General features: G+C 46.7%; 1 protein-coding gene across 1 annotated transcript in view; it reads left to right on the top strand.

The window, feature by feature from the left end:
• The first annotated feature begins 203 nt into the window (after nucleotides 1-203).
• LOC140359127 (kinesin heavy chain-like) overlaps nucleotides 204-16760 on the top strand; it is a 60043-nt gene continuing 43486 nt past the window's right edge. The window contains exons 1-2 of the mRNA XM_072443995.1: nucleotides 204-336; nucleotides 9621-9708. Coding sequence (XP_072300096.1) covers nucleotides 208-336; nucleotides 9621-9708 — 217 coding nt within the window. The 5' untranslated portion in view covers nucleotides 204-207. The remainder of the gene's footprint in view (nucleotides 337-9620; nucleotides 9709-16760) is intronic.

Below are 16760 nucleotides of genomic sequence, written 5' to 3'. Positions count from 1 at the left end.
CCTCTCCGGGCTGTGGCTCTTTGTTTGTCCCGGTACCGGAGCTCCTCCCCCGGGGCAACAGCGCTTTGTTTACACGGACACAACACCGGCCCCGCCGCTGCCGTGCGTCTGGCTCACGGTGCGCTCGAGGGCGGCGCCGTTTACCGGTTGTCTCGGTCCTCCGGTCTCAGGACGGGGGACAGGATGGGGGACAGGATGGGGGACAGGATGGGGGACGCCGCGGCGGAGTGCGGGGTGAAGGTGATGTGCAGGTTCAGGCCTCTGAGCGACGCGGAGCGCGGCCGCGGAGACCGATTTGTGCCAAAGTTTAGCGGAGAAGAGACGGTGGTCGTGACGGTAAGACACGCGCTACAGTCATGTCCCCCACGCGCTACAGTCATGTCCCCCATGCTACAGTCATGTCCCCCACGCGCTACAGTCATGTCCCCCACGCTACAGTCATGTCCCCCACGCGCTACAGTCATGTCCCCCACGCGCTACAGTCATGTCCCCCACGCTACAGTCATGTCCCCCACGCGCTACAGTCATGTCCCCCACGCGCTACAGTCATGTCCCCCACGCGCTACAGTCATGTCCCCCACGCTACAGTCATGTCCCCCACGCGCTACAGTCATGTCCCCCACGCGCTACAGTCATGTCCCACGCGCTACAGTCATGTCCCCCACGCTACAGTCATGTCCCCCACGCGCTACAGTCATGTCCCCCACGCGCTACAGTCATGTCCCCCACGCTACAGTCATGTCCCCCACGCGCTACAGTCATGTCCCCCACGCGCTACAGTCATGTCCCCCACGCGCTACAGTCATGTCCCCCACGCTACAGTCATGTCCCCCACGCGCTACAGTCATGTCCCCCACGCTACAGTCATGTCCCCCACGCTACAGTCATGTCCCCCACGCGCTACAGTCATGTCCCCCACGCGCTACAGTCATGTCCCCCACGCGCTACAGTCATGTCCCCCACGCGCTACAGTCATGTCCCCCACGCTACAGTCATGTCCCCCACGCTACAGTCATGTCCCCCACGCGCTACAGTCATGTCCCCCACGCGCTACAGTCATGTCCCCCACGCTACAGTCATGTCCCCCACGCTACAGTCATGTCCCCCACGCTACAGTCATGTCCCCCACGCGCTACAGTCATGTCCCCCACGCTACAGTCATGTCCCCCGCGCTACAGTCATGTCCCCCACGCGCTACAGTCATGTCCCCCACGCGCTACAGTCATGTCCCCCACGCTACAGTCATGTCCCCCACGCTACAGTCATGTCCCCCACGCTACAGTCATGTCCCCCACGCGCTACAGTCATGTCCCCCACGCTACAGTCATGTCCCCCACGCTACAGTCATGTCCCCCACGCTACAGTCATTTCCCCCGCGCTACAGTCATGTCCCCCACGCGCTACAGTCATGTCCCCCACGCGCTACAGTCATGTCCCCCACGCGCTACAGTCATGTCCCCCACGCTACAGTCATGTCCCCCACGCTACAGTCATGTCCCCCACGCGCTACAGTCATGTCCCCCACGCTACAGTCATGTCCCCCACGCGCTACAGTCATGTCCCCCACGCTACAGTCATGTCCCCCACGCGCTACAGTCATGTCCCCCACGCGCTACAGTCATGTCCCCCACGCTACAGTCATGTCCCCCACGCTACAGTCATGTCCCCCACGCGCTACAGTCATGTCCCCCGCGCTACAGTCATGTCCCCCACGCGCTACAGTCATGTCCCCCACGCGCTACAGTCATGTCCCCCACGCTACAGTCATGTCCCCCGCGCTACAGTCATGTCCCCCGCGCTACAGTCATGTCCCCCGCGCTACAGTCATGTCCCCCACGCTACAGTCATGTCCCCCACGCTACAGTCATGTCCCCCACGCGCTACAGTCATGTCCCCCACGCTACAGTCATGTCCCCCACGCGCTACAGTCATGTCCCCCACGCTACAGTCATGTCCCCCACGCTACAGTCATGTCCCCCACGCTACAGTCATGTCCCCCACGCTACAATCATGTCCTCCGCGCTACAGTCATGTCCCCCACGCTACAGTCATGTCCCCCGCGCTACAGTCATGTCCCCCGCGCTACAGTCATGTCCCCCACGCGCTACAGTCATGTCCCCCACGCTACAGTCATGTCCCCCACGCTACAGTCATGTCCCCCACGCTACAGTCATGTCCCCCACGCGCTACAGTCATGTCCCCCACGCTACAGTCATGTCCCCCACGCGCTACAGTCATGTCCCCCACGCGCTACAGTCATGTCCCCCACGCGCTACAGTCATGTCCCCCACGCTACAGTCATGTCCCCCACGCGCTACAGTCATGTCCCCCACGCGCTACAGTCATGTCCCCCACGCGCTACAGTCATGTCCCCCACGCTACAGTCATGTCCCCCACGCGCTACAGTCATGTCCCCCACGCGCTACAGTCATGTCCCCCACGCGCTACAGTCATGTCCCCCACGCTACAGTCATGTCCCCCGCGCTACAGTCATGTCCCCCACGCGCTACAGTCATGTCCCCCACGCGCTACAGTCATGTCCCCCACGCTACAGTCATGTCCCCCGCGCTACAGTCATGTCCCCCGCGCGCTACAGTCATGTCCCCCACGCGCTACAGTCATGTCCCCCACGCGCTACAGTCATGTCCCCCGCGCTACAGTCATGTCCCCCACGCTACAGTCATGTCCCCCACGCTACAGTCATGTCCCCCGCGCTACAGTCATGTCCCCCACGCTACAGTCATGTCCCACGCGCTACAGTCATGTCCCCCACGCTACAGTCATGTCCCCCACGCGCTACAGTCATGTCCCCCACGCGCTACAGTCATGTCCCCCACGCTACAGTCATGTCCCCCACGCTACAGTCATGTCCCCCACGCGCTACAGTCATGTCCCCCACGCTACAGTCATGTCCCCCGCGCTACAGTCATGTCCCCCGCGCTACAGTCATGTCCCCCACGCTACAGTCATGTCCCCCACGCGCTACAGTCATGTCCCCCACGCTACAGTCATGTCCCCCACGCTACAGTCATGTCCCCCACGCTACAGTCATGTCCCCCACGCTACAATCATGTCCTCCGCGCTACAGTCATGTCCCCCACGCTACAGTCATGTCCCCCGCGCTACAGTCATGTCCCCCGCGCTACAGTCATGTCCCCCACGCGCTACAGTCATGTCCCCCACGCGCTACAGTCATGTCCCCCACGCTACAGTCATGTCCCCCACGCTACAGTCATGTCCCCCACGCGCTACAGTCATGTCCCACGCACTACAGTCATGTCCCCCACGCTACAGTCATGTCCCCCACGCGCTACAGTCATGTCCCCCACGCTACAGTCATGTCCCCCACGCGCTACAGTCATGTCCCCCACGCGCTACAGTCATGTCCCCCACGCTACAGTCATGTCCCCCACGCTACAGTCATGTCCCCCACGCTACAGTCATGTCCCCCACGCTACAGTCATGTCCCCCACGCGCTACAGTCATGTCCCCCACGCTACAGTCATGTCCCACGCACTACAGTCATGTCCCCCGCGCTACAGTCATGTCCCCCACGCTACAGTCATGTCCCCCACGCGCTACAGTCATGTCCCCCACGCTACAGTCATGTCCCCCGCGCTACAGTCATGTCCCCCACGCTACAGTCATGTCCCCCACGCTACAGTCATGTCCCCCACGCGCTACAGTCATGTCCCCCACGCGCTACAGTCATGTCCCACGCTACAGTCATGTCCCCCACGCGCTACAGTCATGTCCCCCACGCGCTACAGTCATGTCCCCCACGCGCTACAGTCATGTCCCCCACGCGCTACAGTCATGTCCCCCACGCTACAGTCATGTCCCCCACGCTACAGTCATGTCCCCCACGCTACAGTCATGTCCCCCACGCGCTACAGTCATGTCCCCCACGCGCTACAGTCATGTCCCGCGCTACAGTCATGTCCCCCACGCTACAGTCATGTCCCCCACGCTACAGTCATGTCCCCCACGCTACAGTCATGTCCCCCACGCGCTACAGTCATGTCCCCCACGCTACAGTCATGTCCCCCACGCTACAGTCATGTCCCCCACGCTACAGTCATGTCCCCCACGCTACAGTCATGTCCCCCACGCGCTACAGTCATGTCCCACGCACTACAGTCATGTCCCCCGCGCTACAGTCATGTCCCCCGCACTACAGTCATGTCCCCCGCACTACAGTCATGTCCCCCGCGCTACAGTCATGTCCCCCACGCTACAGTCATGTCCCCCACGCTACAGTCATGTCCCCCACGCTACAGTCATGTCCCCCACGCTACAGTCATGTCCCCAACGCGCTACAGTCATGTCCCCAACGCGCTACAGTCATGTCCCCCACGCGCTACAGTCATGTCCCCCACGCGCTACAGTCATGTCCCCCACGCGCTACAGTCATGTCCCCCACGCTACAGTCATGTCCCCCACGCTACAGTCATGTCCCCCACGCGCTACAGTCATGTCCCCCACGCTACAGTCATGTCCCCCACGCTACAGTCATGTCCCCCACGCGCTACAGTCATGTCCCCCACGCTACAGTCATGTCCCCCACGCTACAGTCATGTCCCCCACGCGCTACAGTCATGTCCCCCATGCTACAGTCATGTCCCCCACGCTACAGTCATGTCCCCCACGCGCTACAGTCATGTCCCCCACGCACTACAGTCATGTCCCCCGCGCTACAGTCATGTCCCCCACGCTACAGTCATGTCCCCCACGCGCTACAGTCATGTCCCCCACGCACTACAGTCATGTCCCCCACGCTACAGTCATGTCCCCCACGCGCTACAGTCATGTCTCACGCACTACAGTCATGTCCCCCGCGCTACAGTCATGTCCCCCACGCTACAGTCATGTCCCCCTCGCGGGGCTCGAGCGCGGTGGGCGGGGCCTACTCAGAGTTCCCGGTCTTGATTCTCAGATTGAGAATGACTCTTGGATGAGTTCATATGAAACGACAAAGGACCCCTAATGGACGAATGAGGCATTACACCCAATATATAACCTCCCACAATGGGGAAATGCCAGTGTTGCAACACAGATTAGGTACTGAAGTGAATCATTAAAAAAACACAATTCTTAATAAAAAATAATAACACTCTTATTTACAGCTGTTATATGTAGAGATGCACCGATTCCAAAATTCTTGGCCGATACCGATTTCCGGTTTTTAAGGAGGTTGGACCTGCCAAAACCGTTTTTTCCGATACCGATTTTCTATCTAAGAAATAATTATAATCATATAATAGACACCATATTTGTTTGGCTGAGTACCCTTCTCCCAGACATTTTGCTTATATAATTGCAATTAAAACCACAACTAGTGGTAGGTTATATGCTATCATAATCATAACTCCCCTTTTCAAGAATAAAACATCACAAATAAGAAATAGAGTTTCAACAGTGCCTCCAGAGCAGATTTATTTTCAACACTGACCATAACATTCAGTCCAGTTTACTGGTCAATAACTAACTTACAATCAAACAAGAACCTTCCAAAACATGCCAGCAGTATCTGGTACAATGTCATTTATAGGACTGCAGTACCTCTGGGGACCACTCGGGGGACTCGTACCCCCATTTGAGGCTTTCAACAACACCTCAACACAAGCAGCAGTTATAAGACAGAAGGAAACTAAGTCCATCTAAAAAAACAAAGTGCAATGAAATCTTTGTTCTTGAAAATTAAAGCTAATAATCAAAGTAAATTGCACCACCTCTTTTAATATTTAAAAATAAAAGGTGCAGCATATATTGTAATATAAAATATGAATACAAACAAAATATAAAGTGCACTTTATGTACTGAAAATGAAAACTGGTTCTCAAAGTAAATTGCATCACATTTTAGCCTTTGACCTCTTGACATGTCTAAATAAAAAGGTGCATCATAATATGGGATAAAAAGCATCAGTACAAACAGGTCGCTTTAGGTTGTGAACAAAGTACTTCATCCCAGTCCCAATGCAACCTCTTAACCATCAATGGCAGGTTCTTCTTCACAAACAGAAGCATCTCTGCCTCCTCACCAGAAAGCCTGTTTCTTTTCTCATCTATGACATTACTGGCCAAGCTAAACAAGCGCTCGCTATCGACGCTTGTACATGGAGCAGAGAGGTAGGCTTGGGCCAGCGGGGCAAGTGCAGGGTACTGTGTGTTGTTTTCTTGCCAGTATTTCAGTACATCATTTACAGTTTCAACTCGGACAGGTAACGATGTAACTGCACAGATGAAGAGCTGCCCAGCAGTCGCTCGTCCTCATTGCTAGCACTCTCCTTCAGTATCTCAGCATGCACCACATGCAGTGGACTTGGCCTTTTGGCTGCAGGTTCCTCAGAAGGCTGATCAGGTGTGGGTTTGCTGGCACTGGTGTCCACTGTGTCCAGCAGGTTCAGAAGCACCCTTTTCACCTCATCCTTTACTTCTGCTGAGAAGTAGCAGGTTTTGTATCTGTATCCACAGACAAAAGGAATTTCATTTTTATTATATAGCCACATTAGCCAGGCAATACATAAATGTTATGCACTCTGAACAAACACAAGCAGGCACTAAAAGGCCGACAAAAAATACCTTTTTTTGTTTTAATAAATGTTATGTTTTGATAAACCCATGCAAACACATTAGCCTATAGCTTAGTAGCAAATGCTTTTTCATTTAAGAATAGTACTGGGCTAATTAACATTATTAGCAGTAAGTTATAACTTGCCTGGGATCCATAGCACAGCGTACAGTGGATTCTTCTGGATGTCTTTAAACCTTCTCTGGACTGGCCCACACCACGCTCTGTGTCTGCTGCTCTCCCCAAAAGGCGCTTCAGTGCTGTGATTTCAGGGATGACGACTGCGGCGGTGGCTGACGAGGAGCTAATTGTCTTAGTGAGTTCCTCAAATGGTTCAAGGATGCTCAACACATTCTCAATTAATCTGATTTGTGGTGAGTACGGCCGGGAGCTCGTGTTCTGTTGCGTACAAGCCCAGGGCACGTTTCTGTTCCAACAGCGACTGCAACATGTCAAATGTGCTGTTCCACCTCGTGGGGACATCCTGTTGCAAGCGCTTCATGGGTTGACCCAACTCCTCCTGGATAGCGTGGAGTTTTGACTAGGCTAACGATGAGTGTTTGAAGTGCGTAACTATTCTCCTGTTGCCACAGCATCAGTGACAGTGCGTTGAGAATGCAGTCCCTCATTCACCGCTAACTGTAGTGTATGTGCCATACACGGGAGACTGGGGAGGTTGCCATCATCCAGTGCTTTGGCCATATTCCGAGCGTTGTCACGCAACACGACATGAACCCTCTTCTTGTCGATTTTCCACTCCGCCAACATTTTGTCAAATTTGACTCTTAGACATTCGGCGGTGTGGGACCCGGGGCATTCCTCACAGTGTAGAAGGACTTGATGTAGCTCAAATTCATCATCCAGCCACTGAGCAGTCAGGCTCAACATTGACATTAAGCTCACGTTGGAAGTCCAAATGTCCCTTGTGAAACTGACCGGGGATTTAGTGCCGTCCAGCAGTTTGTGTATCTGGCTTGAAACTCTCTCAAACAACTCTGGCAGCGCTGTGTCAGAAAAGTACCGCCTACTTGGTAATTTGTACCGTGGACTCCGGTGTTTCATCAGGTTTACGAAGCCTTTATCTTGTACTACGCTAAACGGCTGGTCGTCCAGAGCCATGAACTCCATTATTTTCCTGGTGGTGGCGTTGGACTTTTCAGTGTTGATGTCAAACATAGCAGTCACGGTGGAGGGTTGTTGTGGTTGCGGCAAATCGCTCCTCTTAGCGGCAGTGTCCTTATATTTGCTAAACAAACTTGGGTGCTTCTTTTCCAAGTGGCGTATTAAGTTTGTTGTTCCAAATGTCTTAGGCGTTGACCCTCCACGACTTACTTTTGACGTGCAAGCATCACAAACAGCGTGTTTTGGGTCCTCTGGGCACAAAGTGAAATAAGTCCAAATCAGCGACATGTTTTCTTCCCGAGTCTTGCTAGTTTTTAGCCGTTTTGCTCTGGGCGCGTCGAGCTGCTACGCACCGCGCATGCCGGTCAGTTTGATCGGCCGAAAACCGGCAATTACGACAGTGACCGGCCGGTCACCGATTTTGGCCAATTCGACATAAAACCGGCTTTTTAAATCGGCGGCCGATTGATCGGTGCATCTCTAGTTATATGGACAGAAAGAAATTGCACCAGGACGATTGACATTATTTGACAGTATTGCACATGGGTATGTTGGGGGAAGTGTCTGGGGAGAGGGAAGTCTGGAGTCCCTGGTTAGACTGCTGCCCCCGCGACCCGGCCCCGGATAAAGCGGTAGAAAATGGATGGATGGAAGTTTAGATTTTCTTACAGATCATTTCACTTTTTCTCCCTTTGTACATTTGTCCTCTCGAAACTGTTTTAGAAGCATCCAGAGGAGGCGGAGTCTCATGTTCCTCCAGAGCCTCTGGAGCTCCACACGTCTAATGTAGCTGAATGTGAAGGTTCCACTCTCCTCCACAGATCAGGGTTCCTCAGAGCGGTTCAGGGTCAGGGGTCAGGGTTCCCTCAGAGTGGTTCAGGGTCAGGGGTCAGGGTTCCCTCAGAGTGGTTCAGGGTCAGCTCCATCAGCAGAGACAGTGACATCGCCCCCTGGTGGAGCAGAGACATATCTGCCGTCCTTGTCTTTGTTTCAAAACTGTTTGTTTTGAGATAAATTTTGCAAAACTTCCCAAAACTTCGGGGTCAAATATTAAAGGATGAGGTCATGAGGTCATGAGATCATGAGGTCATGAGGTCATGAGGTCATGAGGTCATGAGGTCATGAGGTGACGGCTGTGAACGTCCTCCTCAGTCTGCTTCAGTTTCCGGTTGGAAAAGGCGTTGATGAAGCTTTCAACCTCATCCACCTCCGGCCTCGTGTAGCCTTGTGTGTCCTCGTGTGTCCTCGTGTGTCCTCGTGTGTCCTCGTGTAGCCTCGTGTGTCCTCGTGTGTCCTCGTGTAGCCTCGTGTAGCCTTGTGTGTCCTCGTGTGTCCTCGTGTGTCCTCGTGTGTCCTCGTGTAGCCTCGTGTGTCCTCGTGTGTCCTCGTGTGTCCTCGTGTGTCCTCGTGTAGCCTCGTGTGTCCTCGTGTGTCCTCGTGTGTCCTCGTGTGTCCTCGTGTGTCCTCGTGTGTCCTCGTGTGTCCTCGTGTAGCCTCGTGTGTCCTCGTGTGTCCTCGTGTGTCCTCGTGTAGCCTCGTGTGTCCTCGTGTGTCCTCGTGTGTCCTCGTGTGTCCTCGTGTGTCCTCGTGTAGCCTCGTGTGTCCTCGTGTGTCCTCGTGTGTCCTCGTGTAGCCTCGTGTGTCCTCGTGCCACGGCGTTCTGTTCTTGGGCTTCTGTGCACAGTTTGTCCATAACGACAGAGACCCGGCCACCAGGCGCCCACCCCCGAGCCTCCACCCCCGAATATGTGAATATCTGAATATGTGAATATCTGAATATCTGAATATGTGAATATGTGAATATGTGAATATGTGAATATGTGAATATGTGAATATGTGAATATGTGAATATCTGAATATGTGAATATCTGAATATGTGAATATCTGAGTGAACCCGGGTCAGATCCTCTCTCTTTGTGTTTCAGGGGAAACCGTACGTCTTTGACCGAGTTCTGCCTCCGGACTCAGAACAGGTCCAGGTTTATGACACGTGCGCCAAACACATTGTCAAAGGTGAGTCCAGCCTGGACCGGGTCTGGACCGGGTCTGGACCGGGTCTGGACCGGGTCTGGACCGGGCCTGGACCGGGTCTGGACCGGGCCTGGACCGGGCCTGGACCGGGTCTGAACCGGGTCTGGACCGGGCCTGGACCGGGCCTGGACCGGGTCTGGACCGGGCCTGGACCGGGTCTGGACCGGGCCTGGACCGGGTCTGAACCGGGTCTGGACCGGGCCTGGACCGGGTCTGGACCGGGTCTGAACCGGGTCTGAACCGGGTCTGGACCGGGCCTGGACCGGGTCTGGACCGGGTCTGAACCGGGTCTGGACCGGGCCTGGACCGGGTCTGGACCGGGTCTGGACCTGAACTTATTGTGTCATTTAAACATTTTGATTCTTATTGGATGTGATAAATGCAGATGATGTGATTATGGCAGAAAAATACTTGGCACCAACATTAGTTTCATAAAGCGAGCAAAGTAAAGTGTGATTGAGGGCGTGGCACCGCATTGAGGGCGTGGCACCGCATTGAGGGCGTGGCACCGCATTGACCACACCCCCCAGTGTACAACAAATGTATTACAAGATAAGACAAAAATATAATCAACGCCATGGGCCGTATCGGCTTGTGTAGGTGATTTGACCGTATAAGTACTGTAGTAATATACAGGGTACTGTAGTACTATACAGTGTACTGTAGTAAAATACAGTGTACTGTAGTAATATACAGGGTACTGTAGTACTATACAGTGTACTGTAGTAATATACAGGGTACTGTAGTAATATGCAGGGTACTGTAGTACTATACAGTGTACTGTAGTACTATGCAGGGTACTGTAGTAATATACAGTGTACTGTAGTACTATACAGTGTACTGTAGTAATATGCAGGGTACTGTAGTAATATGCAGGGTACTGTAGTACTATACAGTGTACTGTAGTAATATACAGTGTACTGTAGTACTATACAGTGTACTGTAGTAATATGCAGTGTACTGTAGTAAAATACAGTGTACTGTAGTAATATACAGGGTACTGTAGTACTATACAGTGTACTGTAGTAATATACAGTGTACTGTAGTAATATGCAGGGTACTGTAGTACTATACAGTGTACTGTAGTAATATGCAGTGTACTGTAGTAAAATACAGTGTACTGTAGTAATATACAGGGTACTGTAGTACTATACAGTGTACTGTAGTACTATACAGTGTACTGTAGTAATATACAGTGTACTGTAGTAATATGCAGGGTACTGTAGTAATATACAGTGTACTGTAGTAATATGCAGGGTACTGTAGTAATATACAGTGTACTGTAGTACTATACAGTGTACTGTAATACTATACAGTGTACTGTAGTAATATACAGTGTACTGTAGTACTATACAGTGTACTGTAGTAGTATGCAGGGTACTGTAGTAATATGCAGGGTACTGTAGTACTATACAGTGTACTGTAGTAATATACAGGGTACTGTAGTAATATACAGTGTACTGTAGTACTATACAGTGTACTGTAGTAATATGCAGGGTACTGTAGTAATATGCAGGGTACTGTAGTACTATACAGTGTACTGTAGTAATATACAGTGTACTGTAGTACTATACAGTGTACTGTAGTAATATACAGTGTACTGTAGTACTATACAGTGTACTGTAGTAATATGCAGTGTACTGTAGTAAAATACAGTGTACTGTAGTAATATACAGGGTACTGTAGTACTATACAGTGTACTGTAGTACTATACAGTGTACTGTAGTAATATACAGTGTACTGTAGTAATATGCAGGGTACTGTAGTACTATACAGTGTACTGTAGTACTATACAGTGTACTGTAGTAATATACAGTGTACTGTAGTAATATGCAGGGTACTGTAGTAATATACAGTGTACTGTAGTAATATGCAGGGTACTGTAGTAATATACAGTGTACTGTAGTACTATACAGTGTACTGTAATACTATACAGTGTACTGTAGTAATATACAGTGTACTGTAGTACTATACAGTGTACTGTAGTAATATGCAGGGTACTGTAGTAATATACAGTGTACTGTAGTAATATGCAGGGTACTGTAGTACTATACAGTGTACTGTAGTAATATGCAGGGTACTGTAGTAATATACAGTGTACTGTAGTACTATACAGTGTACTGTAGTAATATGCAGGGTACTGTAGTAATATACAGGGTACTGTAGTAATATACAGTGTACTGTAGTACTATACAGTGTACTGTAGTAATATACAGTGTACTGTAATACTATACAGTGTACTGTAGTACTATACAGTGTACTGTAGTAAAATACAGTGTACTGTAATACTATACAGTGTACTGTAGTACTATACAGTGTACTGTAGTAATATACAGTGTACTGTAGTACTATGCAGGGTACTGTAGTACTATACAGTGTACTGTAGTAATATACAGTGTACTGTAGTAATATACAGTGTACTGTAGTAAAATACAGTGTACTGTAGTACTATACAGTGTACTGTAGTAATAAACTGAACTGTAGTAATATACAGGGTACTGTAGTACTATACAGTGTACTGTAGTAATATACAGTGTACTGTAGTACTATACAGTGTACTGTAGTAAAATACAGTGTACTGTAGTAATAAACTGAACTGTAGTAATATGCAGGGTACTGTAGTACTATACAGTGTACTGTAGTAATATACAGTGTACTGTAGTACTATACAGTGTACTGTAGTACTATACAGTGTACTGTAGTAATAAACTGAACTGTAGTAATATGCAGGGTACTGTAGTACTATACAGTGTACTGTAGTACTATACAGTGTACTGTAGTAATAAACTGAACTGTAGTAATATGCAGGGTACTGTAGTACTATACAGTGTACTGTAGTAATATACAGTGTACTGTAGTACTATGCAGGGTACTGTAGTACTATACAGTGTACTGTAGTAATATACCGTGTACTGTAGTAATATACAGTGTACTGTAGTAAAATACAGTGTACTGTAGTACTATACAGTGTACTGTAGTAAAATACAGTGTACTGTCGTAATATACAGTGTACTGTAGTACTATACAGTGTACTGTTGTACTATACAGTGTACTGTAGTAATATACAGTGTACTGTAGTAAAATACAGTGTACTGTAGTACTATACAGGGTACTGTAGTACTATACAGTGTACTGTAGTGATATACAAGGTACTGTAGTAATATACAGTGTACTGTAGTACTATACAGTGTACTGTAGTAATATACAGGGTACTGTAGTAAAATACAGTGTACTGTAGTACTATACAGTGTACTGTAGTAATATACAGTGTACTGTAGTACTATACAGTGTACTGTAGTACTATACAGTGTACTGTAGTAATATACAAGGTACTGTAGTAATATACAGTGTACTGTAGTACTATACAGTGTACTGTAGTACTATACAGTGTACTGTAGTAATATACAGGGTACTGTAGTAAAATACAGTGTACTGTAGTACTATACAGGGTACTGTAGTAATATACAGTGTACTGTAGTAATATACAGTGTACTGTAATACTATACAGTGTACTGTAGTACTATACAGTGTACTGTAGTAAAATACAGTGTACTGTAATACTATACAGTGTACTGTAGTACTATACAGTGTACTGTAGTACTATACAGTGTACTGTAGTAATATACAGTGTACTGTAGTACTATGCAGGGTACTGTAGTACTATACAGTGTACTGTAGTAATATACTGTGTACTGTAGTAAAATACAGTGTACTGTAATACTATACAGTGTACTGTACTAATATACAGTGTACTGTAGTACTATACAGTGTACTGTAGTACTATACAGGGTACTGTAGTAATATACAGTGTACTGTAGTACTATACAGTGTACTGTAGTAATAAACTGAACTGTAGTAATATACAGGGTACTGTAGTACTATACAGTGTACTGTAGTAATATACAGTGTACTGTAGTACTATACAGTGTACTGTAGTAAAATACAGTGTACTGTAGTAATAAACTGAACTGTAGTAATATGCAGGGTACTGTAGTACTATACAGTGTACTGTAGTAATATACAGTGTACTGTAGTACTATACAGTGTACTGTAGTACTATACAGTGTACTGTAGTAATAAACTGAACTGTAGTAATATGCAGGGTACTGTAGTACTATACAGTGTACTGTAGTAATATACAGTGTACTGTAGTACTATACAGTGTACTGTAGTACTATACAGTGTACTGTAGTAATAAACTGAACTGTAGTACTATGCAGTGTACTGTAGTAATATACCGTGTACTGTAGTAATATACCGTGTACTGTAGTAATATACAGTGTACTGTAGTAAAATACAGTGTACTGTAGTAATATACAGTGTACTGTAGTAAAATACAGTGTACTGTAGTACTATACAGTGTACTGTAGTAAAATACAGTGTACTGTCGTAATATACAGTGTACTGTAGTACTATACAGTGTACTGTTGTACTATACAGTGTACTGTAGTAATATACAGTGTACTGTAGTAAAATACAGTGTACTGTAGTACTATACAGTGTACTGTAGTACTATACAGTGTACTGTAGTGATATACAAGGTACTGTAGTAATATACAGTGTACTGTAGTACTATACAGTGTACTGTAGTACTATACAGTGTACTGTAGTGATATACAAGGTACTGTAGTAATATACAGTGTACTGTAGTACTATACAGTGTACTGTAGTACTATACAGTGTACTGTAGTAATATACAGGGTACTGTAGTAAAATACAGTGTACTGTAGTACTATACAGGGTACTGTAGTACTATACAGTGTACTGTAGTAATATACAGTGTACTGTAGTACTATACAGTGTACTGTAGTAATATACAGGGTACTGTAGTAAAATACAGTGTACTGTAGTACTATACAGGGTACTGTAGTACTATACAGTGTACTGTAGTAATATACAGTGTACTGTAGTACTATACAGTGTACTGTAGTACTATACAGTGTACTGTAGTAATATACAAGGTACTGTAGTAATATACAGTGTACTGTAGTACTATACAGTGTACTGTAGTACTATACAGTGTACTGTAGTAATATACAGGGTACTGTAGTAAAATACAGTGTACTGTAGTACTATACAGGGTACTGTAGTAATATACAGTGTACTGTAGTAATATGCAGGGTACTGTAGTAATATACAGTGTACTGTAGTACTATACAGTGTACTGTAGTAATATGCAGGGTACTGTAGTAATATGCAGGGTACTGTAGTACTATACAGTGTACTGTAGTACTATACAGTGTACTGTAGTAATATGCAGTGTACTGTAGTAAAATACAGTGTACTGTAGTAATATACAGGGTACTGTAGTACTATACAGTGTACTGTAGTACTATACAGTGTACTGTAGTAATATACAGTGTACTGTAGTAATATGCAGGGTACTGTAGTACTATACAGTGTACTGTAGTAATATGCAGTGTACTGTAGTAATATGCAGGGTACTGTAGTACTATACAGTGTACTGTAGTACTATACAGTGTACTGTAGTAATATACAGTGTACTGTAGTACTATACAGTGTACTGTAGTAATATGCAGGGTACTGTAGTAATATACAGTGTACTGTAGTAATATGCAGGGCACTGTAGTAATATACAGTGTACTGTAGTAATATGCAGGGTACTGTAGTAATATACAGTGTACTGTAGTACTATACAGTGTACTGTAGTACTATACAGTGTACTGTAGTAATATACAGTGTACTGTAGTACTATACAGTGTACTGTAGTAGTATGCAGGGTACTGTAGTAATATGCAGGGTACTGTAGTACTATACAGTGTACTGTAGTAATATACAGTGTACTGTAGTACTATACAGTGTACTGTAGTACTATAAACTGAACTGTAGTAATATGCAGGGTACTGTAGTACTATACAGTGTACTGTAGTACTATACAGTGTACTGTAGTAATAAACTGAACTGTAGTAATATGCAGGGTACTGTAGTACTATACAGTGTACTGTAGTAATATACAGTGTACTGTAGTACTATGCAGGGTACTGTAGTACTATACAGTGTACTGTAGTAATATACCGTGTACTGTAGTAATATACAGTGTACTGTAGTAAAATACAGTGTACTGTAGTAATATACAGTGTACTGTAGTAAAATACAGTGTACTGTAGTACTATACAGTGTACTGTAGTACTATACAGTGTACTGTAGTAAAATACAGTGTACTGTCGTAATATACAGTGTACTGTAGTACTATACAGTGTACTGTTGTACTATACAGTGTACTGTAGTAATATACAGTGTACTGTAGTAAAATACAGTGTACTGTAGTACTATACAGGGTACTGTAGTACTATACAGTGTACTGTAGTACTATACAAGGTACTGTAGTAATATACAGTGTACTGTAGTACTATACAGTGTACTGTAGTAATATACAGGGTACTGTAGTAAAATACAGTGAACTGTAGTACTATACAGTGTACTGTAGTAATATACAGTGTACTGTAGTACTATACAGTGTACTGTAGTACTATACAGTGTACTGTAGTAATATACAAGGTACTGTAGTAATATACAGTGTACTGTAGTACTATACAGTGTACTGTAGTACTATACAGTGTACTGTAGTAATATACAGGGTACTGTAGTAAAATACAGTGTACTGTAGTACTATACAGGGTACTGTAGTAATATACAGTGTACTGTAGTACTATACAGTGTACTGTAGTAATATACAGTGTACTGTAATACTATACAGTGTACTGTAGTACTATACAGTGTACTGTAGTAAAATACAGTGTACTGTAATACTATACAGTGTACTGTAGTACTATACAGTGTACTGTAGTACTATACAGTGTACTGTAGTAATATACAGTGTACTGTAGTACTATGCAGGGTACTGTAGTACTATACAGTGTACTGTAGTAATATACAGTGTACTGTAGTAAAATACAGTGTACTGTAATACTATACAGTGTACTGTACTAATATACAGTGTACTGTAGTACTATACAGTGTACTGTAGTACTATACAGGGTACTGTAGTAATATACAGTGTACTGTAGTACTAT

Source organism: Eucyclogobius newberryi, unplaced genomic scaffold (assembly GCF_026437365.1).
Source record: "Eucyclogobius newberryi isolate DKJ021-1_F unplaced genomic scaffold, fEucNew1.0.hap1 SCAF_14, whole genome shotgun sequence".
NCBI lineage: Eukaryota > Metazoa > Chordata > Actinopteri > Gobiiformes > Gobiidae > Eucyclogobius > Eucyclogobius newberryi.
The sequence above is the reverse complement of the archived record's forward strand: the minus strand, read 5'-3'. Positions and strand labels throughout refer to the sequence as shown.